Raw genomic sequence first — 27,308 nt, 5'->3', positions numbered from 1 at the left:
TATATATATATATATATATATATATATATATATATATATACATAGCTGCTCCCTCATATTTTCTTACATTCTTTGTCTTTATTTTTGTAGACATAACTGAGGTGGAAAACTGTTTTGTATGACTATACGTATTTGTAATGTAATTTTTTTCTCTTGGGGTTTTGTTTTTCTTGACTTCTCAATGGGTGGGGAAGGAAAAAATTCAGAACTGAAAAGAAAATAAAATTGAATTTAAAAAAGACAGCTACCAAAATATTAACAAGGCAATTTCATGTATGCACCCCAGATTAAGTATCTCAACCATAGATATTTTTCAGGCAAACTGCTATACAGCCTCATTAGTTTTGAATTCATAAAAGTAATTTTGGAGGGAAGATACATAAATATAAGGTTGGGCATTACATTTCATTTTTATTACATTAGGCTCCATGTTTTAGCCCCCTGAGATCTTTTAAAATTCTTTCATCCAATACCTTTCCAACCTTGGCCCATCTACAAATTTGAAAAGCATGTTTTTTGAATCAATGTCATTGGGGGTAGCTAGGTGGCTCAGTGGATTGACAGCCAGGCCTGGAGACAGAAGGTAGATCTGGGGTTCAAATATAGCCTCAGACACTTTCTAACTGTGTGACCCTGAGCAAGTCATTTAACTCCCATTGCCTAGTCCTTATCTATTTTCTGTCTTAGAACCAATCATAGTGCTGATTCCAAAGTGGAAAATAAGGGTTATATATATCAGTAGTATGCGGAAGTTAGTTGGTTTATACTGGCTCAAGGGTGAGTATCTGCATCTCTGAAATTGTTAAATGTTACAAATTAGGATTTGATTTATTTTTCTGTTGATTGTCTAGACTTAAGAATGTGATATAGAAAATATTAATTGTGCAGATTAAATGTAAAAGTATTAATATTTCTTCTGGAAAGTCAATTTTAAATATTTATCAGTCAGTTTTGCTTTTAATCCTCCATCTAAGCTATTGATAAAATTGTTAAACATGACAGGAGTCAAACACAGATCCTTTGGGAATTCTGTACTAGAGATTTCATTCCTAGCTGTCATTAATCATCTTGTGCACAGAATAGTATGTCATGGGTTCATGGACTTAAGATTGAAAGGGACCTTAGATTTCATCTAAACCAAACCCTTCATCTTTTCAGTTGAGGAAACTGACCCTTAGTCTCCCTGTTAGTAATTTATTTAAAGATTCACCCATTCATTCAATAAACACTATTCACAATCTGTTGCCATAAACAATAAAGAAAATATAATATTTAAATAAGAAAAGATCCCTGCCCTAAAGGGGCTTACAGTCTAGAAAGAATGATTAGACATGTAAACATAAGCATAATGACAATTAGAATATAAGCACATAAAGAGCATTTATGGAGTACATAAAGAAGTTCAGAGTATTAGATGAAAAATCTACAAAAACATCAATATATGAGGGGAGCTGCTTGTAAGATATTCTGTCAATCTTTAGTGCAAAAAATTACCATTTTCTAAACCCATATTTTAAGTTTGTCTTTTTTTGTCTGTTTTTTTAAGTGAGATATATATGTACCTTCAATATTTTGGATTGGTAGTTGGTGGCCATATAAAAGATGAGTAAATTTAAAAAAACCAAGCCAATAAATGTATTACTTATTGATAGCTGGGAAAATATGAATACCCATAGAGTTGCTTTTCATATAACCAGAATAATCTAGGGACACTAATGAAGATGCCAATGAATAAAAATGAAATTAATTTGACAGAGACTAATTTATTCATTTGTTCAAGAAATCATTATTAGGTTCCTATTTTAGAATCTAAAGAAGACTAACAGATGGCCCTCATTGGAGACTTTGGGCATTGGGTAATCTATCCTGTACCTATGTGAGTCAAATACTATTTAAGAGCTAAATTGCAGCTTATTTATCCCTTTTCTTTTAGAGACTATTCCTCTCTTTCAAAGTCATATTATGAAGACATCATTCAAATCACTTCTGATAGGGAAAGGAAAAAGATTTCAATGTCAGCAACAGAATTAGAATGATTTTCCCGTAGCCCAATTCCAGTGACATCCTTTGTCTGATAGGACTAATTTCCAGAAACCCCATACTCCTAGAAGTGTCCTGGCATCATAAAACTTTGGCCAGCTTGCTAAATGGAGATTGTTTTACCCCAAGCCCCTATATAAATCAGAAATTTACAACACCTCGGCCTACAAAGAGACAACAAGGCCCAATTAGTCCAAACAGTCCTGGGATAAGAATTTACCAAGTGATGTTTTTCATTCCTTAGAAAAGTTCAGCTCACTTTACTTCAAAAAAGTACTTTTAATATTCATATAGTGTGTCTCTACAACTTTCAATATTCAGATAGTGTCTTTATTCAATAAGTGTCTTAGTGGGATGGAAATGCTCACATTCACTTTAATACAAGAACTTAATGCCTATTTAAGTGGTTCAGTGTTTTTCCTTTTGTAATACAAATTATATAAACAATCTTAGGGCCCAGCCAGTTCTTTTGTTAAGACATGATGTAGAGAAGATATTTGGTGCCATTAGTTTTGAGTCAAGATGGAGAGATTCCCTCCCTCATCCCACACTCTGCTGGGCATGTTGCCTGGAACAGCAAAAAGTGCGTTTATCCAAAAGGTCCCATGGGGGGATCCAAAGTGCAGCCTGGATATTAGCTAAGGTTAACCAGTCGCAGCTGTGGGAACCATAGGTCATGTGTGTGAACATTTCTTAAAAACAAAGTTAAGAATTTACCAGTTCGAGTAAGGTGACTGGGAAGGGAAAGGATATATGCAGTTCTTAAACTTTAAAATCTAATACCAGTGTGTGATAGATAAAATATCCTAATGGTTTTTAGGGGCACAAAATACATGTAATTAAGTATAATGTTTTATCTCTTCATTAACATAATCAATGCAGGGATGATAAACTTCAGTTTAATCAGAAAATTGAAAGTTGTAACAACCATTCATTATTTGAAATAAGAATGTTTTAAAGCATTGAATGCAAAAACAAAATAAACATCCTCTTATACTTAGGTTGTTTAATGAAATTCATAGAGAATTAAGACTCTTATAAAGAAACTAATTTGCTGACTGGCATTTCATTATTCATCTATTCATTCAATAATCATTTATTAAGTGTCTACTATGTGCCAGGCATTGTACTAAAAGAGATAAAAGACAGTCTCTGTCCTCAAGAAGTTTATGATCTCAGTATCTCAAAAACCAAATGCTACCTAAAAAGCAGAACAAAGAGGTTCTTAAAAAGAAAATGCAAATAAAAACCAGAGTGACATTCATAGACAAAATGTTTTATCTCAACAACCTTTTTTTAATAACTTCTATAGAATACACATTTTTTTTTATTCTTTTTAAAAAAATCTCTTACCTTTTCTCTTAAAATTCCAAGGCAGAAGAGTAGAAAAGGCTAGGCAACTGGGCTTAAGGGACTTGTCCACGGTGTGTGAGGCCAGATTTTAACCCAGGATGTCCCATCTCAGAGCCTGCCTCTCTATCCACTGAACCATCTAGCTGCCCCTAAATATACATTTTCTTTTCTCTTTGTTTCTTTTCTTTTTCAGTTTCCTCATCTTTTTTTCCCTGACATTATTTTATTTATTTATTTTTAGAATATTTTTCCATGGTTACATGATTCATGTTCTCTCCCTCTCCACTTCCCTCCCCCCTCCCAGAGCTGACAAGAATTCTCCCTGCTTTATACATGTTTTATTACTCAAAACCTATTTCCATATTCTTCATATTTGTAATAGAGTAATCTTTTAAAACCACAATCCCAGATTATATACCCACATAAACAAGAGATAAATCATATGTTTTTCTTCTGTGTTCCTACTCCCATAGTTCTTTCTCTAGATGTGGATAACGTTCTTTCTCATAAGTTCCTTGGGATTGTTCTTGATCATTGCATTGCTATTAGTAGCAGAGTCTATTACATTTGATCATCCCACAATGTTTCAGTTACTGTGAACAATATTCTCCTAGTTCTGCTCATTTCACTCACATCAGTTCACAGAGGTTTTTCCAGTTCATATAGAAATCAAGCAGTTCATCATTCCTTAAAGCACAATAGTAATCCGTTACCATCATATACCACCATTTGTTCAATTGAAGGACATCCCCTCATTTTCCAATATTTTGCCACCACAAAAAGCACAGCTATAAATTATTTTTGTACAAACTTTTTTTATTTCTTTGGGGTACAAATCCAGTAGAAGTATTGCTGGATCAAAGGGCATGCTGTCTTTTAAAGCCCTTTGGGCATAATTCCAAATTGCCTTCCAGAATGGTTGAATCAACTGAACATATATTTTCAAAGAAAGGTTCAGCTATAGCATATGAATTCTTTCTAAGTCCATACTTGCAGAATTCTAGGGCTCAAAGGGACTCAGAGATTCTCTTGTTCCTCCTCAGCATGGGAAGCTCTTCTTTCCCCCACTACCTGCAGAAATCCTTAGACTCAAAACATTGGAAAAAGAGTGAGATCTATTCTGTAGTATTAGATTAATGGGTGCATAACTTATCACAGAAATAAAAGATTAGATTCCTCAGGGAGTCAGTCAACTTATTTTTAGCGAATAAGATTGTAATCTTGATGCAAAAGAGGTTGGTGACTTTGCCACTTGGCTCTGATAGGTGAGCTTTCATTTTACCTTGTTAGGAGCCAGGTCACTTTCCTGGCCCTCTCCATACTATATAGTTAACACTAACCTCCTCAATCTCATTTTTTCTCCTAGTTCTCCTTTATGTCTTTCTCCATCAGAATGTAAGCTTCTTGAGGGCAGGGAATGACTTGCTTGCATGTATTTATAGATTTAGTGTAGTTCTTAGCTCATAGTAAGTACTTAATAAATATTCTCTCTCTCTTTCCCACCCCCATTTCTCTCTTTCTCTATCTCTATCCCTCTTTACCATTTCTTTTTCCCCCAATTCTGTTTGTCTCCATCCCTTTGTCTCTGTCTCTATTCTTCTCCCCAATCATTTTCTTCCTCCATCCCCTAATTTTCATTCTCTGTTGCTCTCTCTCCCTCTCTCATTCTCTCCCTTTTTTCCCTCCCCTTCTTCCATTTCTCTTTCCTCTGTCTCCATTCCTTATTTCACATCTCTCTCTCTCTCTCTCTCTCTCTCTCTCTCTCTCTCTCATTGATCTAGGTATTTATCTATCTAGATTTAGAGCTAGAACAAATCATTTCTAACACCTTCATTTTAGAGATGAAGAACCAAAACCCAGAAATATGAAGTGCTTTGCCCAGCATCACATAGATAGTAAGTAGCATAGAGAGGATTGGAATTCAAGTTCTCGAATTCCAAACCAATGCTTTTGTTGTTTTTTTTTTGTTAGGAAATATTCATTTTTGTGGGGAGAAGCTTGGGATCATAGTATCAAAAGATCGATGGAGTTAGAGCAGAAAGATAGTTGAGAGTTAATCAAGACTAAATGATCATTTAACAGATGAGGAAACTGAGGCCTGATGAGATTGTAGGTTCATTTCTCAGTTCAAATTCTCTTCTCCTGTTTTGAGAATATTTTCTTATTATAACTACTGAGAAGGACCACATAAAGATTCTAGTGGGGGACACTAGAAAGAACATAAACTAGTTTACTTTTCAGAAGGACCCCACGTAGGCCCTCTAACATTGTTGGAAAATATGTCTTTTGTCTGCTCATCAATTCAAAAATTCAACAGATTCACTATATCGATACTCACAGTTAGTTAAAATCACTATTCTAATTGATGGGGAATATATTGAATTTAGATTGAATTCCTTCCCTGACTCATTGAAGGCAGCTTGTGGCACAAAGCCCTTTGAGTCTAGAGTTAGGAAAACCTGAGTTCAAATCCAGCCTCAGACACTAACTGTGACCCTGAGCAAGTCACTTAACCTCTATTTGCCTCTGTTTCTTCAAGTATAAAATTGAAATAATAATAGCACATCTCCCAGGATTATTGTGAGAATAAAATGAAATAATATTTGGGAAAGTGCTTAGTTCAGCACCTGGCACAGAGTAGGTACTATAAAAATGCTGATTCCCTATCCTCATGGAGCTTATAGAGAGCAATTAGAGGATATGACATAGATAAAGATAGATATACTTCATGATATGTATATACTTAGTGAGAGAGACTTTTATGGCACAAAAGATACAGGTGTACATTAGGAGATTTCTTACTTTTCTTGTCTTATCTGCTGCTGCTACCCAAGGAAACTAAAAAATCTCAGAACCCACATGATCTCCTTTTGCAATAATATAAATAATAGAATAGAATATAGATAAGATGGAATGTCATAGAATAATATATGTTATACATTACGTATATAGAATAGAGTTTTATCATGGGACAGGAGAGGAAAAAACCCACAATAAGAAACTCAAATGAGCAATCATGTTCCAAAGACCTATATAAGATTCAAAATCACATTTCTCAATATGAGGATTTTATACCCACTGTGTATCTCAAATAAGGGCTCTAGAAGTTGCTTCTCTACTGTCCTCTTTCTCTATTTGTGCTTCAGATACTTTAATTACCTTTAAATTTCTCTATTTCCAAGAGGTGACTTGGCCACTGCCCACTGGAATTTGTCTACTGTTCTTTGCCGGTGGGTACCCTTCTGCTATCAGAAAGTGCATTCAGGTGCTGTTCTACAGCAATGTTCAAGAGCAATGATTGTTTTTTGACAAGGCAGGCAAAAATTCTTTTGTTCAGTTGTTGATTTTCACTTGGTAGTGAAAAAATAAAGCTCAAGAGTTCCCCTTAATTAGAATTATCGATCCCACTGGAGCACTTGGGTTTTCTTGTTTCAGGACCAGACTGAGAACTTCCCCTTAATGACTGTACTCCCATGATTATTATCAACAGATTCAGAACCCACACAGAAAATTACCCTAGCGCATAGTCTGTTATGCCCTGGTTTCTTTTATAATACTCCCCATCAGGAACTCAATATTACTCTATAATTCTGTGTCCTGGGTAAAGAATGTTAAGTAAAATGAGTTAGCATTAAGATGAAAAGCATTCAAATTTAATTTGGAGTGAATTAGACATGTTGGAATTCGCTATATTTCTACTTCTTCCGTATACTCCAAATAGTTTTATATCATCTTCCCTCTGCATCTCAGTTTCTTTTAGCTTCATTCTAGGTGGCACAATGAATAGTGTACAGGGTCTGGAGTCAGGAAGACTCACCTTCCTAAGTTCAAAGCCAGCTTTAGGCACTTACTAGTTATATGAACCCGAGCAAGTCACTTAACCCTGTTTGCCTCTGTTTCTCTTTTGTAAAATGAGCTGGAGAAGGAAATTGCAAATCACTCCCAAAACAAACCAAAAAACCCCACAACAACCCAAATGGGACAGCTAGGCAGCTCAGTGGATAGAGAGCCAGGCTTGGAGACAGGAGGTCCTGGTTTCAAATCTAGTCTCAGACCTAGCTGTATGACCCTGGGCAAGCCACTTAACTCCAGTTGCCTCATCCTTACCATTGTTTCCCCTTGTAACTCTTCTTAATATCAAATATAATACAGAATATAAGGATTATTAAAAAAATGAAGTCACGGAGTCAGACATGACTGAAAAAATGGCAATACAACAAATATTTGATGGAACCAGGCAGCCAGAATTCCTTGAGCCTTCCAGTGATCCACAATTTCACTGTTATATGCCCCCCTGACAAGTGACAAAGTTCACACACAGTCTGCTTGAGTTGTCCTGTCTGCTATTCTGGGTAGCGGTATACAAGCCAAGAAAAGTAAGAAACCCTCCCAAAGTGTACCTAGATCCATTGTGCCGTGACAGTCCCTACCACTAGGTTTAATACCAAATATCACCTGATGGCCAGCTTTCTCTTCATAAACCTGGTTTCCCTGAACTTGGTGTGGTCCTTGGACAAAGAAGAGTCTGTTGATAGGTTCATATTTCAAGGTTTTCCTAGGCCAGGTCAATGCTGATGCAGCTTGAGTCCCTCTGGACCCTTGAGTTCTGAGGTTACCTATATGGTCTGGGCCAGAGTTTCTCTCAATTTCCCTACCTTCAACCTTGCTAATTGTAAATAAACTTCCATAAAAGTCAATTTTGACTTGAGATTATTCTTAATTGAGGATTGGTAATAGTTCAATCCTCTGGCAACCATCTTTTAATATATTGAACCCATAAAACCCCTTTTTCCCCCTTACACTGTTTCACCCCCCCCCACCAGAGTTCATTACTAGAAAGGCAGAGGGACATCAGCAGAGCTGCTCCCCTTCCCTTCTCCACCATGCTTCATGACATTTTTTCACATCCCCCACCTCTCTGCCCAGCAGCCCAATGGGAGTGCACAGGGAGTAAAGTTGGCATAGCTGGAGGGAAGCAGAGTGCTCAGGTCACTCCCCTTTCCATTTTTACATTCATTGAGGACATTCATCACTTCATTCACCCAGTAGTCCAATGGGAGTGCTTCCTCCCTCCCTGTATGGATTAAGTGGTAGGTTGGGTATGCCTGGAACTCAGTGGTGGGGAGGGGCATGGTCCAAAATCTGGTGGTGAGGTGGGTGGGTTAGGGGCAGGGCCTGGCACTCCATCTCTAAAAGGTTTGCCATCATTGTTATAGAATCAAAGTATACCAGTTCCATGCTAAACTTTAAATAACTCTAGCTAATGTTTACATAATGCTTTAAGGCTTGCCAAAAGCTTCATTTGATCCTCACAAGAACCCTGGGAGGTAGGTGTCTATTCCCATTTTACAGATGAGAAAACTGGAGTTAAGTGACTTTTCCCAGGATCCCATAGCCAGAAAGTACTAAAGGACAAGTTTTAACTCAGCTCTTTCTAATTCCAAGGCCAGCATTCTACCCATTATGCTGAATAAAGAAGGGTATAAAGCAATGTTATCCTGAGCTAACAAACAATAAGGCTTTCTTCACTCTATTTCTGTAAACACATGTTTAATGCCACACTTAACAGCTCAACTAGTCTAAAATGCAATTAAAATGTTTTCCAAATTACCCAGGATTCAGTTTTTAATTATATATAAGCAGTGCCCAAGGTAAAACATTTTGAAATGTTCTCCCAGACAGAATAATTAACTAGACTTTAATATTAAATATTTCTCAGCTAATAATGTGGAAAAATATTTTCTTTTTTGTTCTAATATGACACAGCTAAAAGTATAAATCATGTTCATTAACAAGATACAATAGAGCTGAAAAAAAACTAGAAAAAATGAGGCAGAAATTAAGAGAACATGAAAGGAAATCTTTGTGGAGCACTGAAGTCTAAGTAGAAAGGAAGCTAGTAAGACAACTGTGTGCAAATGCTACTCAACTTTTAGAGCTGCAACTTGTAAAACTTCTTTAAGGTCAATGAAACATGATAGTGCGATGTGCTTTGGTTCATTTTTATTGAATAAATGGAATATGAAAGATCTTTAAAGCTTTTCCCTGGGGAATTATGACAACTCAGGTTCCACAGAGGTTCCAAAGAAACAGCTGACCTATTGTTACTTGTGCTCTGCACCCAATTGGTTCTCAGTTTTGTTGACTATGTTTTATTTGTGCTCTCCACTAATATTAAAAAATGCTTTTATTTCAACCTCAAGTTTAGCTACTGCAAATGAGTGCACAAAATGGGGATCACAGAACTCTACCTGTTTTACGATCCATTCTATGGATTTAGAATTCCCTCTATTCCCTCCTTCTTGAAAAAGGTCTAAAAAAGCTCTCCTTATTTGGGACAAACTACAACACTCCTACGTATTCTCAGATATTTATTTTCTAGGCACTTTTGCAATCTGAGAAATTCTCAGGGCATTCTCTCAATCAATTTTTCTTTTGATACTAAAATTATCTCCCATTATTCATTAAAATAGTTCAAACACTTTAAAAATCCTATAGGGGAAAAAATAACCAAGTGTCATGATAACTTTTCAATTTAGTTAATTTTTCTCAATCTCAAGCTTCTGTAGTTCTGATTCTTCAGTATATGAATGGATGGATTGTGAGATAGATATAGAATATGAGGAAATCTAGGATATTTCTATGGTCAAGTTTTCTCATTTTTTAGATACAGAAGCTGAGGCCCCCAAAAGTGAAATGAGTAATATCATGAGATTAAAACTCAGAACAGTGTGGCAAAACTGGACATTGAACTCAAGGCCTGGACTCCAAATTCAGCATCGTTTCCACTGAATTCTGTTGCTATCATCACATGTGATAAAATGGGTCTATAGATGCTTAAATAAGGGGTTCCCAGTCCTATCATTTAGTGAATGGATCTAGGTGGCACAGTAGGTAGAGCTGAACCTGGTGTCCAGAAAACCTGAGTTCAAGACAGCCATGAGAAGAGCTGGGTGGCTCAGTGGATTGAGAGCCAAGCCTAGAGATGAGAGGTTCTGGTTCAAATATAGCCTCAGATACTTCCTAACTGTGTGACCTTGAGCAAATCACTTAATCCTCATTGCCTAGCTCTTACCACTCTTCTGCCTTAGAACCAATACATAGTATTGATTCTAAGTCAGAAGATAAGAGTTAAAAAAAAAGATTTAGCCATGCAACTCTGGGCAAGTTATTTAAATTCTGTCTTCCTTGGTTTTCTCATTTGTAAAATGGTGATAATAAAAATAGCCAGGGTTGTGGGGATCGAATGAAATAAAAAATTAAAGTGTTTTGCAAACCTTTAAGCACTATTTGAATATTAGTTATTATTATCTCATTATTTATCATTATCTTCCATTGCATTTCTATAATCCAAAAGGAGAAAAAAATAAAAGATGACTGTGATGGATATTTCTCCAATAATAAGCTACCACCGAGAAGTCCCTTACTTCATTCTCCTTGGCTTCTTCTCTATAGCCTCCCAGCCTTCTTCACCTGATGTCTACATCTAAAGTTGGGCTTCTACTAAATGTGGTCCTAATACTTTCATCTCCACATTACAGGTAATTTCTGATTGGTTATTCATAGTCACATCTAAGCACAACTTTTGTTCTTGCTAGTCAATTTCCAATCCAATAGGGAGTTTAAATGATTTGTGATCTAGCTCATATTTTTTTCCAGTCAATCAAACAACAAATATTTATTATGTATTTACTAAGTCCAAGACATTGTGCTAGGTGCTGGGGATACAAGTACAAAGAGTGAAATAATCCCTACTTAATATAAGCTTACATCCTGATGAAGAAGACAACAAGGACATATAAAGATAGATGGCATAAACATGAAATGGTTAAATATAAATATATATCAGGAGCAAATCCAATGACAAATGCCTGTGCTTCTCTGAAGTTTTTATCTTTGTCACAGAAGTTGCACATTATATATTCACAAAGAGCTCAGTATTTTCTCATTTTTAAGGAAAAGATGATACTGAGACAGCAATACAGAAAGCTAGACACTCAAGAACTAAGATTCATGTTTCTCTAAGGGGGAAGGCAGAGGGATTACCAAGAATATAATATAGTGATATGTACTCTGTGTAGAATTTCTTTTAATCTCACTAACTAATATTACTTAAAAAATTTTTAAATCTATGTAGTTTTATATACATATACATACATATACACATATATTTGTATCTGCATGTGTGTTTGTATAAATGAAGAGAGACATAGAGAGAGAGTTCTAATTGCTAAAATTTTCAATATTTCATAGGTTGCTGGCCTGGTGGATTTTAGATGAAGTAAACCACCATAATGTTGTAGATTTTAAAATTAATATTCAATACCTCCAAAGTATAATATTTATAAAGATTTATTAAGATTTAACTAGAGAGCTAGAGAACACAGGGAGTGCTCACCACTCACATGGAAGAGAGCACGAAAAAGCATTACCCAAAACTATATACAATCACGTAAAAGACACACAGAAACAGAAAGGAAAAGGGAAGTTTGGGGTGAGGTAAGAATTCTGAGAGATAAAGTCTGAAGGATATAAAATTTCCACTTACACAATGTTTAACAACTGATACTTTGAATGAACTGACCCACATATTAGTGCATAGAAAATCAAGGTTAAAAACCTTTTTTTTTTTTTTTTTTTTTTTTTTAGCATAGATGTTAAATTTCACTCTAGAACTTGATTTAAAACTAACTTTAAGGGGTAACTAGGTAGATCAGTGGAGAGAGAGTCAGGCCTGGAGTTAGGAGGGCCTGAATTAAAATATGACCTCTGATACTTCTTAGTTGTGTAACCCTGGGCAAGTCACTTAATCCCAGTTGCTTAGTTCTTACCACTCTTCTGTCTTGGAACAAATACTTAGTATAGATTCTAAGACAGGAGGCAAGGGTTTTAAAACAAAAACAAACAAACAAAGAAACTCAAAACTAACTCTGAAATATTAACAGTTGAAATTTAGAAAAAGATATTAATGACTGTATCATGATACAAAGCTGAGCGGTACATTGTAGACATACAAGAATGAGATGAATGGGAGAGAGGTAACTCAGGCTCCTAAGGTCTAACCATTCAATGATCTTCTGTATGGTAAGGAGTTTTTAAAATGTACATGGTCAACCAGTTAATCTGATCTTCTGACTACACAAATTTGTCCATGGTAAGATCGTCCTAGAAGCTTCTCTGGCTGTGTTTGTTGTTATAGGATGCCAACTTAGTAATCAGTCCCAGAACTTTGGGGAATGAGCGTGGGGGAAGGTCTTTTTGATCTCCTTCTGACAGGCTACCTACTCTAATTCTTTCATTTTCATAGGTAGCATCTATACCGTTTCCTTTTTATTCAATAATGTCTTTATTAAACAAAAGTAATACATTTTAACAGCACCTCTTTTGGATGGTGTGACATCTAGATTAGTTGCCAATAGTGTTTCTCTCCAATATGTCCTCTATATAATGAGATACTGCTGATGTAGTATAGTAGATAGTGTGTTGAGCCGGGAGACAGGAAGATTGGGGCTCAAATTCTACCTTAGTAATTTTCTAGCTATGTAACCCTAGGCAGACCACTTAACCTCTCAGCCTCAGTTTCCTCATCTGTAAAATGGAGATAATAATAGCAACTACTTCAGAGGGTTGTGGTGAGTATCAAGCAAGTGTTTAGTAAACTCTTAAATCTCTATAAAAATGCTAGCTATTATCAAAGCATAGCTTTGATATCTAGAAGATAGAAAGACTATCACTTTCTTCTCTGAGAAACCTCAGTAGCTCCTCTAGGATCAAATGCCAACTTTTCATTTGCATTTAAAAGTTCTCTATAATCTGCTTCCAATCTATTTTTGCAGAATGATGTCACCTGACCTCATGCATTCTATGATCCAGCCAAACTGTTCTAGTTGCTAAACCCAGTAAGTGACATTCCACCACCCACCTCCATGCATTTGCCCAGGCTAGCTCCTGTACTTTTTAGTGTGTCCTTCCACCTCAACCCCACCTACAATGTGTCATCAACTTTTCTAAAATATGACACCATAAACTGAACACAGTATTCCAATTAGACTTGGACCAGGGCAGATTACAGTGGGACTATTCTTTCTCTGCTTAAGGACACAGTCCTTTTATTAATGAAACTTAAAATAACATTAGATTGTTTTAGCTGCTACATTACACTGTTGACTCATAATGAGCTTTCAGTCTATCCAAACCTTCTACTTTTTTTCATGATCTATTGTCTCATTTTGTTTCCCCATATCCTTTGTTTGCACAGTTGACAGGTTTAACATTTATTTCTATTAAATTTCATTTTAGAAGGAGCAGATTAGCCTGGTAAATGGAAAGTTGACCTTGTAGTTAAAAAGATCTTTGTTTGACTTCTGCTGTTTGATACATATTGTGTGAACTTAAAAGTAAATTACTTAACTTCTCAGTAACCAGTGAAATTACAAATCAGAGAAGAGTTCAAGATCCCTGTCAGTGGTGAGTGTTTCTGCAACAGAAATTCCATACACTGATAAAAAAAAATTCTATCTCTGGACCAAAACAAGCCTCATTTTTTAGAATTGTTCTCCCTTGAGCAGCTAGGTGGTTCAATGGATAAAAAGCTAGGCCGGGAGATAGTAGGTCCTGAGTTCAAATCTATCCTGCTGTTTTCTAGCTGTGTAACTCTGGCAAGTCACTAAATCTCAGTTGCCCAGTCCTTACTGTTCTTCTGCCTTAGAACTGATTCTAGTTCTCAATTCTTAGACAGAAGGTAAGGGTTTAAAAAAAATAGAATCATTCTTCCTGAGAGGATTGCGTGATGAATAGGATTCTTTTGGATGCTAATTCTTTTGTGCAGTACACATAACCCATCTTTCCCAGCATTGTGTTATCTGCAAATCTGATGAGCATTCTGCATGTCTTCATTTTGAGTCACTGATTAAAAAAAAGAAAGTTATAATGTTATAATGGAAGAGTACTACATATAGGAAGACCTGGGTTTGAATTTTGGCTCCACCACTTACTAGCTGTTTCATCTTAAAATGTCTGGGTTTCTGTTTTCTCAATTGTAAATTAAAGGAATTTGACTAGATGACTTCTAAAATTCCTTTCAGCTCTACAATTCTAGAATTCTAAGTTGAAAAGAAAGGAATGGAGAACAGGCATTCCCTTAAAGAGCTTTCTCTAAAAGGTTGATATTGATCCACTGATCCTTCTGTAGTTCTTTTCAGTTAGCCAGTTCTGTGTCTACCTAATAGTATTATCCATTCTATATTAAGGATATTATGGGAAATTCTGTTAAATGTCTTCTATTGGCTAGGTATACAACTATGGCATGATTACTAATCAAGTGACCTTTCTTAATAAGGAAATTGGATTAGGTTGGTACGACTTGTTCTCAACTGAGCCATGCTGGCTTCTAGTGATTAATGATTACTGTTTCATCAAATGCCTGCATGTACAGCCATCCCTTTGACTTGTTCTAGTACAGAGGGGTCAAATCTGTGCCTCATAGGCTCAGGCAATCTGCAAATATTCAAATGTGGCCTGATTAAAGCAGAATAAAATATAATTGGAAAATGTTTAACAAAATTAACAAATATTTTATATTGCTTAATTTTAAACTAAGTCATGTATTCTTATGTACTGATTGGTGGCCCTGTTTCTATTTGAGTTTGATACCACTGTTTTAGAATTTTACAGGAAATCAATGTCAAGATCAAAAGAGAGCAGTTTGAAGAATCTAATTTCTTCCCTTTTTGAAAACTGGGAAGATATTTGCCAATTTCTGGTCAAGATTCCTGAGAGTGGTTCAGAAGTCATACACAAGTTTTTAAGTAACCCTGGACTTAATATGCATGAGTTGAACTCATTGAACATAGTTAGAGATTCTCTTGCTTTGCTATAATTTATCTTGGATTTTAGTTCTTTGTTGACCACTATTGAACTAGTTTTCCCAAAATGAAAATAATTTCTTTTGGTTAAAAAAAAAGGAATTGAGTAATCAACTCTTCTTTCTCTTACCACTTATACCATAATCAATCCTATACTCCAAAATTAGAATGACTAATTTTCATGTAAAAATAATATATAAACCAAATAATCAAAATCTGGTTCTATGATGCAAGAAGCATATGATATTAAACAGATTATTACTATCTTTGGATATAATTATCATCTCTATGTACATAGGTCTTCTGGGGAATAGAGATAGACTACATTTAGATTTTTAAAAGTACATCATGAGTGTACCATAATTCTAGGATAAGAGATAAACAGAACTCTTCTATTGAAGCCATTATCTGTAATAGTGAGAGAGAGGTACTAAATGTCACTTTCCACAAAAGGAATGTGTTTTGATCCATAGTATGACTTGATCTAGGATTTAACAAGCAGTTTATAATAATAAATTGCTTTGTTTATCTAGTATCTCTATAGTCAGAAATTTTCCCATTCTCTCTCAAAAAAAAAGGCTACAGATACACTGTTTCAACTTAAAGAATGCATAGTTTTCTTTTCAAATCTGACTTTTAAACAAAAATCTGTCAACCTGCTCAAAAAGGGATCTCATTATTTTTCCTGATGGTTCACAATATTTCTTTTATTTTTTAAACATTTTTTTAAACCCTTAACTTCTGTGTATTGGCTCGTAGGTGGAAGAGTGGTAAGGGTGGGCAATGGGAGTCAAGTGACTTGCCCAGGGTCACACAGCCGGGAAGTGTCTGAGGTCAGATTTGAACCTAGGACTTTCTGTCTCTAGGCCTGACTCTCAATCCACTGAGCTACCCAGCTGCCCCTTCATAATATTTCACAAGCATAGTCACACCAAAAAATATAATACTTCCTTATTAGTCATCTTTACAAATAACCTTTATAATATTTCATGACCTAGAAATAGGATATAAATAGGGTTAGGCAATGGTTCATAGAAAACTTAAAGATGTTTCCTTTCCTTTTCAATAGGGGCATTACTGCCAAGAGGAAGTGGATCTCTAGTCTAGGACTCATTTTCTCAGCAGTTTTTATCATAAGAAAACATGAATAGGCTGCTATAGCATTATATTTTGCCAAAGGTATTTCATTCCATGAGTCTGAAGCTTAATTTTGTTGTTCTTTTTTAAGAGTCTTTTTGATCCAAAGACAGCATTACTAACCAACTGGTTTAGACTTAACACATTGTAAACTTAGGAAATTAGGCAATGTTTTAAGGCATGAACTGACTTCCAAAAGGCCAACCCAAATATGTTGGTGGTCTTAACAGTGAATGAAAATTGTTACACAACTGATTCAGTGGTAGTTATAACAATAAAGATCATCCATATTTACATAGCACTTTTAAGTAGTAGAGGTAGAGTTATCCCCATTTTATCTTTTAGGAAACAAACTCAAACAGATTACCTGGCTTGTCCAAGGTTATGTAGTTAGTAAGCATCTTAGCTAAATCTCAAAGACAAATCTTATGACTAAATATGCTATCTCACACCAATGAGCAGTAGGAATTAAGATGGTGGCAAAAATGAAGGAATGAGCTGATTTTTAATGTGATGACAATGTAGAGAGAATGTCTTACACTTGTCCAAGTAAGGAAAGGGATTTAGGGACTAATGGATGCCTTTTATTACTGCAAAAACAAAAGGTAGCTCCAAATTTCCATTGTTAAGGATATTTTAATTTGTTAATTATCAGATTTCTAAATTCAAATCTGTCCTCAGATACTTGCTAGCTGTGTGACCCTGAAACACTTATTCCTGTTTGCCTCAGTTTTCTCATCTGTAAAATGAGCTGGAGAAGGAAATGGCAAGCTACTCCAGGATCTTTGCCAAGAAAACCCCAAATGGGGTCATGAAGTCAGACATGACTGAAATGACTGAACGACAGCAATAAAATTCATGAATGATTGACTAGTGCCCTTTGAAATTAATCGTGATTTAAAAGTGATGGAAAATAGGCATCTAAAGTAATCTGACCCAAATAGGAAAAAAGAAATCTGACCTACAAAAGCATCCCTTGGCAGGAATACAATGCTATTTGATCTTAGAAGTTTGGTCAAGATTCATGTTTTCCAAGAAACCTTACCTGACTAATCCCACTATCCAATGATCTTTCATTCCATTTGTTTTCCCTGGGTTTGTAGTCCCTGAGCTCTTAATGGTCTACAGCTTATTATCATATATTTCTTTATCTGCTGCCTTGTATATAGTCTCTAGTTGTTTCCAATGTTTCCAATACCCGAGGGTCAAGTATAAAAGTATAAAAAAATATAAAATATATATTTGGCCCTTGAAATTCTTCACAATCTGATCCCTTCCTATCTTTATGGTCTTTTAACATATAATTTATTATTCCTCCTCCCTGTACTCTTTGATCTAGCCATTCTAGCCTTCACATAGGACACTCTTATCACTTGTCTTTCTTGCTTTGTACCAGCTGTCCTACATGCCTGGAATCCTCTCTGTTCTATCCTCTACCTCACAGAAATCCCAGCTTTCTTTGAGACTCAGCTCAAGTTCCACCATCTTCAAGAGACCTTTCTTTGTTTTCACTGCAGTTCTTTCTTTTCCCTTTAAGGCCAACTTCTGTCTACTCTATATTTATCATTCACACACTAACATATGTATATATATGTATTTATAGCTATCAATGAATTGATATATTGCACTAAGACTTTTGGAATGCCCACTGTGTATATATATGAGTATACACATGCATATGTATATGTACACATATATGCATATGCACAAACATATATATACTCACATATATGTGCATGAATATATTTTGTATTATACACTGTGGAAGGGATAACTATCAGTCCAAAGGCTGAAATTTTACATTATTATCCTAAGAGTATTTTAGATAAAGGTTGTTTTTCATTAAAGTTAAAAGAAAAATCCTTACCCTAACAATTATGTCAACAAAAGGTCCTAAGTACAAATTGTACGGTCAATAAAAACTCTTATTATGTAATTGTGTGTCCTTATAGCACAATAAGCAAATAATTGCAATAACATTAAAGCATGGAATTGTTATCAGCTGACCACAAACAAAAAGCTGATACAACTTACCAGAGTATTTCTTCATTAACCCTTGTCATACTTCTTTTATCATATCAAGTCAAAACGATTCAGTCAGATATTTTGAAGACTGATTTTACTACCTAAAATAATTTCTATCAAATATACAGGTGCCATAAAAAATCTACTAGGTTTAACAGAATGTATTATGGTAATAAAATAGAATTACCTCTGAGTAACTTGGTGAGAGATATTTTCCATTGTACTTGGCAATGCTCTGCAGAATTTTCAAGGCCTTTTCTCCTTTCTTCCGAGTGATTAGCCATCGGGGAGATTCAGGAACCACCCTGACAAAGTAAGGACATTGGTGAAATACAGCTAGATTTTATATTTTGATGTTTATTCTTTGTTTGTCTCCCCCATCCCACTCCTTCAAATAGGATCTCACTATTGGCTAAAACAAACAAAAACCCAAAAGATTCTGAGGGTCATGTAATAATGAGATTAAGGAAAGTTTCATTAACTGACATTTTTTACCATCTTTTATTTGGAAAATCCCTACTTATTTGATGACTTTTTGATGAAATACTAAATGATACATTCTATAAATTGGAACAGATCTAGTAAATGAAGCCTTTTTTAATCTCCCTATTTTTGTTTCCCCAAGAAGGAAAGCCTTAGGGAGTGGGTCAGAGTGAATTCCTAATTTGCACTCATAAATTAGATAAAATATTAACAATTCTATGTGAATTTCTAATTGCTAGTTTATTAATCTTTGTTTAACACTACATTAGATGATTGATTAATTCTGAATGGTCTATAATTACTGGAGGAAATTTATTCACACCAATAAGACCATAGTTTCATCAAAGAATGAAGATCCCTCTATGTATAATATATGTATGTATACTTGATTTTAATGTTTTATTATAATGATAAATATTGCCTTTTTGTAAGATGTTACAACAAATGTGACACTTGCCTTCATTTATCATTTCATACTTTTTGAAAAGCCACTTTATAATGAAATGATCTTGGTTAAATTTTACAATTTTGAATCTATGACACATTTTTAGAGAATTTAGAAAATCTCCTTTACTTTTGGTTTTATTAGGATTCCAACTCCAAAGGGTTATACCATCCTAAAGAACATATCAATATAGTAATAACCATGAGTATTACCAGTAATAGAGAAGGAACAGAAAGTTGGGCAGTGTGATGGCTAACTGTATCCCTTGCCATTTGGGGATGAGATAGGCGATCCCAGGGATAATTATGATTCCAAGGGTAAAGAACATTTGAATCACGATTCCCACAATTCTCCTTTGTTTTGAACCAACCATTTCTGTCACTGAAGGGAGAAAAACACAAGTGGTTAAGAATGAATAGGGAACATTCAATAGAAAGACATTAGACTAATAGTATCCATTAAATGATGGATGTACATTAAGATTCTTTTGTGGCATTAGGCCCATCACAACCATTAAAATCATGATTAAAATGGTGTCCAGGTAAATAACAATCCACATCTAATGTACAGACTAAATTTTATAATGTAGTCAAAATAGTATTATCTCAGTTTTACAGATGATTCAATGAAGTAAGAAGGCAGAACTCACATTGGAACCCAGTGTCTTCTAATTCTAAGCCTAGGACATTTTCTACCATTCTATCTCTGCCACAGTACAATTTTTTCTTCCATATCCTATCCTAGAATTAATTAATTAAGTATCAAGTATCTGTTGTATAGCTAGCACAATGTTAGAACTGTGAAGGATACAAAGATATAAAATAGCATTACAGGAACTTATAGAACAGATATTTAAAATTCTATGTGTCAATATAGTACTAATATTAATGCTATTAAAATAATCATATCATTTAGGCAATCATTTAAAAATTAAAATAACAATGTACATATAACAGGGTTTTTTTTTGAGAAAATGATTCCTTATAAAAGTTCTTTGCATTTCTGTAGTGCCCATTGTGATAATAATTTTCCATCAATTCCAGTTTCCTTTCACAGAATTGCAAAGAACTTTATGGCCATCTAATCCAATTCATACCTGAACAAGACTCCTCTCTCCCAACTAGAATCTAATATAACCAATTCCTATTTTCTAGCTGACATATATTTATCTTTTCTAAGATAAGGAGAGGAGGAGAGACTTTGCTAAAAATCTAAGTATACTATATTTGCAACATTTCTGTAATCTTCTAGTATACCAAAAAAATAAAAAAAAGTGTGACTTGTTCTATCCATACTATGTCTATGGCAGGGGTCTGCAACCTTTTTGGCCATGAGAACCATAAACGCCACATTTTTTAAAATGTAATTTCATGAGAGTTGTACAGTGCTCACAGTGCTGCGGTCCTGTAACAGCACCTGAAAAAAAATTGACTTTATGGCTCCTGCAGAAAGAGCCATATCTGGCCCTCAAAAGAGCCAGATATGGCTCGAGAGCCAAAGGTTGCCGACCCCTGGTCTATGGATAATGTGATGACAATTTTGCTCTTGTTTTTGCTTTCACTGCACTTAAATACTCTTCATCATTCTCTACCCATTTCCCTAATGCCTAGAATTCCTTATATAACAGGGGATTTGGCCTACAAGGATATATATATCGCACACACAGGGAACCTTGCTTTCCACAAGCCCATGTGGAGTCTTGGGGAACTTACTTATGAAAATCTACTTTGATATAATAGGGGTCTGAATTTCTACTTTAGTGCTAATGAAGATATTCTATGACTATATCTAATCAATATTAATTGGTAAATTGATATAGAGAAAGCTGATGGTCATATGCTACTAGGGAGACAATGACTGGCACCAGCAAATATTATTTGAGCAGTAATCACTAGAGACTGATATTTGGGGAAACACATCTGAAAAGAATTTCAAGCTAATCACATCAGAATGATTTCCCAATCCTTAGAGGTGCCAATGAAATTCTGAATGTAGCCTTCTTATGAGGACCCTACTTGCCAATAGAACTTGTAGAGCTTATATCGTTATTATATGTGTATTAATTTATTTTCTAAATATACAATGGAATGATCACTTTTCCCCATCACCAATTTTCCCCATGCCATTTCCTTTGAATAAGGTATATCTTTTTTATTTTCAATTATGAATTTTAATGGCTAGTCACTGGGATTCCTTCCAACTATCAAATTCTGTGAGTCTAAATTACTTGTCTTATAAATCCATTTGTTTTCAAGGAAAAGGGATATTTCAGCCCCTGTTGTATGAGATAATCATATTTGTAAAAGTTTTTTACAGGAATACATCCAAATATAATTTCTCTGCTTTATTGTCAAAGATTCTGAGATTGATATTAAGAGCATATTGGACATTCACTTGGAAACCACCATTTAAACTGGTAAGAGAGAGCAACTAAACTAAAATGAGTTTGTGTCCCCTTTGCCTTCCCATTCTACATGCTCAATTAATGTTTAATGAAATGAATTGAACTTCTTACCAATAACATAAGATGTCATCCATGTTCCCTTTCCAAAAACACCTTGCAGGAAGCGAAAGATCACAAACACAGGAAAGTTTGGAGCAAATGCAACAACGATACCACTTACTCCCACACCAAAGCAGGAGATGAGATATATAATTATTCTTCCATACCTTTTTTGAGAGAGAAAAACCACTTGAAAGCATTCTTCAACTCATTTACAAATAACAAATACCAGAAACACATACTGAAATGATGTCACATGCAGAATCAATTTCCTTTATAATTTCTAAATTAATTATAATATTAAATTAATATAATGTACTTTAGCTATGATTTAAGGACAGACTGGGAAAAAATAAAGCACTTGCTTGGGCAGAAGTAATCTTAACACTATTTTAAAAATCAAATGAGATCTTTGCTATTATAGCTTTTCATGATTTTCCTATCAAAATCTTTTAGATTCTTTAATAAATTACCATACTCTTGTTAAAGGAACCCTCTCATTGAATGAGGAAAGGTTCATCATCAGAAAGGTAGGCTAGAGAACAATGAATAACCTGGAGGGACTGAGATGACTGTCTGAAGTGCCCACACCAATAAAATTATGGATCTTTGTTCAAAAATATTAAAAATAAGTCACTAATGTAATTCATAAAAACAGTACTGAAAAATACACAGGTTATAGTTATGTTTTTTTATTTTTTAAGGTAGGATATATACACACACACACACATATATATACAGTATTATATAATAAAATATGTATAAACATATGTATGGATTTATACACATACCAGATAAATTGAAAATACTCTCAAAGAGAAGGCAGTAAAATTAAGAAGGACTTTTAGAAGGTGGCATTTTAGATGAGATCTGAAGGAAGCCAATGAAGCCAAGATACTTAGATGAAGAGAGGGTTCAAGGCATGTCCAGTGAAGATGCTCAGAGTCAAGATAAGTGTAGTATGTAAGGAACAGCATGGAAGGAGGTCAGCATTACTAGATCATAGAATATGTAGCCAGCATAAACAGTAAGCAGACTGCAAGGGAAAAATTTATGAAGGGCTTTAAAAGCCAAACAGGATTTTATATCTGATCCTGGAGGTAATAAGACACAGAGGAGTTTATTTAACATGAGAATGACATGGCTAGACCAATATTCTATGAAGATCCATTTGACAGCTGAGGCAAGTAGACTGGAGTAGCAAGAGATTTGAGGCAGGTAGACCAACTAGCAGACAACAGCAATAGTCAAGGTTTGAGGTGACAGAGAATCTACACCAGCAAGGTTGTAGTTTTAGAGGAAAGAAGGTATTTTATATGAAAATGACATCATTTAACAACTGATTAGACATGTGAGGAGATGGGAGAGTGGGAGAAAGAGGGAGAAGGAAGGAAGGAAGGAAGGAAGAAAGAAGGAAGAAGGGAAAAGGAAGGAAAAGGAGAGAGTGAAGGAGAAATGTCAAGGAGGACACATAAATTGCAAGCTTGGATGACTAGATGATAATACCATCAATATTAACAGGGAAGTTAGGAAGAAGGGAGGATTTTAGGGGAAAGACAAGAAATTTAGATTTTTTTGAACATGCTAATTTTAAGATTTCTATTGGGATATAGTTTTAAATGTCCAATAGGTCATTAGAGTTGCAAGATGAGATCAAGAGAAACTAGAAAAAGATATCTGAGAGTCATCTTTATAGAGATGATAGCAATCCTTGGAACCTGAAGAGATCACCAAAGGAAATAATATAAAGGGAAAAGAGAAGAAGACCTAGGACAGCCTGGGAGATATCCAATATTAGCAGACTTGACTTGGCTGAAGATCCAGCCAAGAAGATTGAGGAGTGGCCAAACAAGTAGCAGAACAACCAGGAAAGAGCTGTATAACAGACATTTAGAGAATAATTAGAGAATAAACTATCAAGAAGAAGAGGGGGAATTAATACTATAAAGGCCACAGAGGTCAAGAGCAATGAGAATTGAGAAAAGGTTTGTGGATTAAGACATCATTTTAAATTGGGAGAGAGAAGTTGCAGTTGAAAAATGAGGTCAGAAGCCAAACTGTAGAGAGTTAAGAAGAGAGTGGAAGGCCCTTATTAGAAATGGTCTTCTCAAGGAGTTTAGCCAGAAAAGGGAGGAGAGAGATGGGACACAATATGAGACCATTAATCTATACCTAGTTTCTGCCAGACTACTTTCTAGTTTTCCCAAGAGTTTTTGACAAATGGTGAATTCTTGGCCTGGTAGCTTTTTCTGCATCTATATAAATAATCTTATGATATTGTTGTTTTTGTTATTAATACAGTCAATTATGCTTATAGTTTTCCTAATATTGAATTGGCCCTGCATTCCTGGTATAAACCTAGGCTAGTTCTAGTATATGATCTTTAACCAAAGATCTTTAACCAAAGATCATATACTAGAACTAGCCTGGATTTACTGTATTCCCTTTGATATTACTGTAGTCCCCTTGATAATATAATTATTTATAATTTTTGCAACAATATTCATTAAGGAAATTGGTGACAATTTTCTTTTACCCTTTTGACTCTCCTTGAGTCAGGTATCAATATCATATTTATTTTATAGAAGGAATTTGGTAGGACTCCTTTCAAACAGCTTATATAGTATTGAAATAAATTGTTCTTAAATGCTTGGTAGAATCTGCTTATAAATCCACCTGATTCTGGGGTTGAGAGGGATGGTTTAGAGAGCATGCTTCACAAAATTCACATTTTAATAACAACTGATATTATAGAAAGACTTCTGATATTCTCTTATTTAAACTTATATGGCTTATATTATAACAACTTATATTGTTGACCATAATATCATTAATTAATATCACAATATTTCATGACTTACTACTATAAATGATATATTTTATGAACTTGCTTAATTTTAGATATACCAGATTTTAATCTGTCCACATCCAATCTGATAACTCCACAAATTTCCTATAATGACAGTACTTTAAAAGATAGATTGACAGTGCCTAACTATTCCTTTCTTTCTTTTTTTAAACCTTTACCTTCTGTCTTGGAACCAATACTATGTAAGTACTAGGCAATGGGGATTAAGTGACTTGCCCAGGGTTACATAGCTAGGAAGTGTCTGAGGCCAGATTTGAACCCAGGACCATCCATCTCTAGGCTTGACTCTCAATCCACTGAGCCACCTACCTGCCCCCTCACTATTCTTTTTATTTTTCTCAATTACATGTAAAAATTCAATAAAATTTTTTTTGAGTTCCAAATTCTCTCCTTCCTTTCCTCCTCTCCTTCCTCTTTGAGAAGGTAAGCAATTTGATATAGATTATACATGTGCAGTCATGCAAAATATTTCCATATTAGTCATGTTGTAAAAGAAAATGCAGACCAAAAAAGAAAGAAAGAAGGAAAAAGAAGTTTTAAAAAGTATGTTTCAATCTGCATTCAACTTCATCAGTTCTTTTATGGGAGGTGAATAGTATCTTTCATCATAAGTCCTTTGGAATTGTTGGGTCTTCATATATTTTCCTAAATATAACTATGTAAAAAGGGATTCTTTATTCCTTTTTTTAATTTAATGGGGGACCTGAGGTCCTCTTATCCATAGAGATGTGTACGTATTAACTAGCCTCCAGTGACAGGAAGTAGAAACCACAGAGACAGGAAAGAGGAACCATAGATACAGACAGAAAGTGATGTAGAAAAAAGGTATAAAAGGGGCCAGTGTCAGTTGATTGGTGGGTCAGTTGCTGACAGTTGGGTGCTGACAGTTGCAGGGAAGTTGGCTGCTGGGAGTGTGTTGGGTTGGTGGTTGGTGTTTAGTTGCTGGAATATAAAAGGTGAGCCTGAGCTTACTGAAATGGCATTTGGACTTTAGCCTTTAGAGGACTTTTTGGCATTTGGGTTGGGCTGTTAGGTTTTTTGCTTTCTTGAACTTTTTTGGGAAGTAGTTGGTCTTCATTGACAGACCTAATTGGGGTTGGATTAAACACTGATTGGGTTAGTTTTGATTGGACTGGATTAGGTTGGAACTTTGTGGGGTGGCTGTTATTAGTGGTAGTTATAGACAATTATAGGTAGTTAGAGGGAGTTTTAGGTAGTAATTATAGGTGGTTATAAGTAGTTATAGGATAACTAGTATAGATATCAGGAAATTTTTTTCTCTACCTCTTTCCTATATTTCCCTCCTTTACTATATTCTTGTCTATCTCTATTTTAAAAAAATTGCTAAAAGCTGTTCTTTTATTTTTGTCAAACCTCTATTTTAACCCTTACAACTACAACTTTCAAAATTTAACTAATTCATTTGTTATATATACTGTTTTTACGTTATTTGTAGATTAATTGCTTGTTCAAAGTGTCTAAATCCTTGGGAGAAAGTACGTTCTTATTGTATGTGAAGGGAGTCTATATTTATAGAATAAAAATATATGAATTGTTTAGCTAGTAACCTAAGAACTAGCAAAAACTAAGACTAGGTCCATATGACTGAAGTAATCAAATGATAGCCTGTAACTCTCACTGTCCTATCCATTCAATCAAATTGGATAATGATTTTACAGTAATTCAGGAGAATGAAATCAGTTCCCATGGAAATGGATCAATAATCAAGCAAACAAAAAATGGTTTAAGTTTGCCACATTGTTTGGCTCTTTGGCTGAGATGAAAGCATACTTTTATTTAGATTTACTGAGCAAGAGTAAAGACACAGTAGCCTCAAGTCTTCCATCAAAGAGATAGAAGTCACTCCTAGAAAAGATAAAATTCCATTTTTAAAAAAGGATGAATTAACCATAAACTTAGAACTTTAGAATTTGGAAGCGTTCCATATTGGAAAATCATTTTTCCTCCTAAGCTTTTCATCTTTGTAGTTACATGTATTACTTTAAAATGAGTTCTCATTTTTTATACTTACCTGTCTGCTGCATAGCACAGAGTAAAAGCTCCAGCCAGAAACCCTAGATTCAGAACAGCCTGGGTAAAATCCAACATCCAAGAGTCTAAACACACCAGGTTAAACTGTGATAAAAAACAACAACACACAAATAATAATGAGAAATAATGAAGTACCTCTCAAAAATTGATTATAGGCTGGCCATTTAATCATTCTGTGGTACAGTTTCCTCATCTGTAAAGTGAGAGTACTACTTTACTCAATTTACAGGATTATTGAGCATATCAGCTAAAATAAGAGGCAAGAAAGTGTTCTGAATGGGTGAAAGTCCTACATAAATAAATGCACAGTAATAATAACTCCAGTTACTTTAAAATGTTTAATCATTAAATTCAGTATTGTAATGAGAGACAGAGACAGAGTGGGAGAGACAGAGTCAGAAACACACACACACACACAAAGAGAGACAGAGTCAGAGACAGAGAGATGAGAGTGGGAGGGAGGGAGGGAGGGAAAGAGAGAGAGAGAGAGAGAGAGAGAGAGAGAGAGAGAGAGAGAGAGAGAGAGAGAGAGAGAGA

General features: G+C 34.9%; 1 protein-coding gene across 1 annotated transcript in view; it reads right to left on the bottom strand.

Moving 5' to 3' along the window:
• Nucleotides 1-27,308, bottom strand: part of SLC22A3 (solute carrier family 22 member 3) — a 122,460-nt gene that overhangs the window by 33,366 nt on the left and 61,786 nt on the right. The window contains exons 2-5 of the mRNA XM_044675475.1: nucleotides 26,752-26,855; nucleotides 21,863-22,017; nucleotides 19,560-19,728; nucleotides 18,607-18,724 (exon numbers count right to left, since the gene is read on the bottom strand). Of these exons, the coding sequence (XP_044531410.1) occupies nucleotides 18,607-18,724; nucleotides 19,560-19,728; nucleotides 21,863-22,017; nucleotides 26,752-26,855 (546 nt within the window). The remainder of the gene's footprint in view (nucleotides 1-18,606; nucleotides 18,725-19,559; nucleotides 19,729-21,862; nucleotides 22,018-26,751; nucleotides 26,856-27,308) is intronic.

The sequence above is a fragment of the Gracilinanus agilis genome, chromosome 4 (assembly GCF_016433145.1).
Source record: "Gracilinanus agilis isolate LMUSP501 chromosome 4, AgileGrace, whole genome shotgun sequence".
Lineage (NCBI taxonomy): Eukaryota > Metazoa > Chordata > Mammalia > Didelphimorphia > Didelphidae > Gracilinanus > Gracilinanus agilis.
The sequence above is the reverse complement of the archived record's forward strand: the minus strand, read 5'-3'. Positions and strand labels throughout refer to the sequence as shown.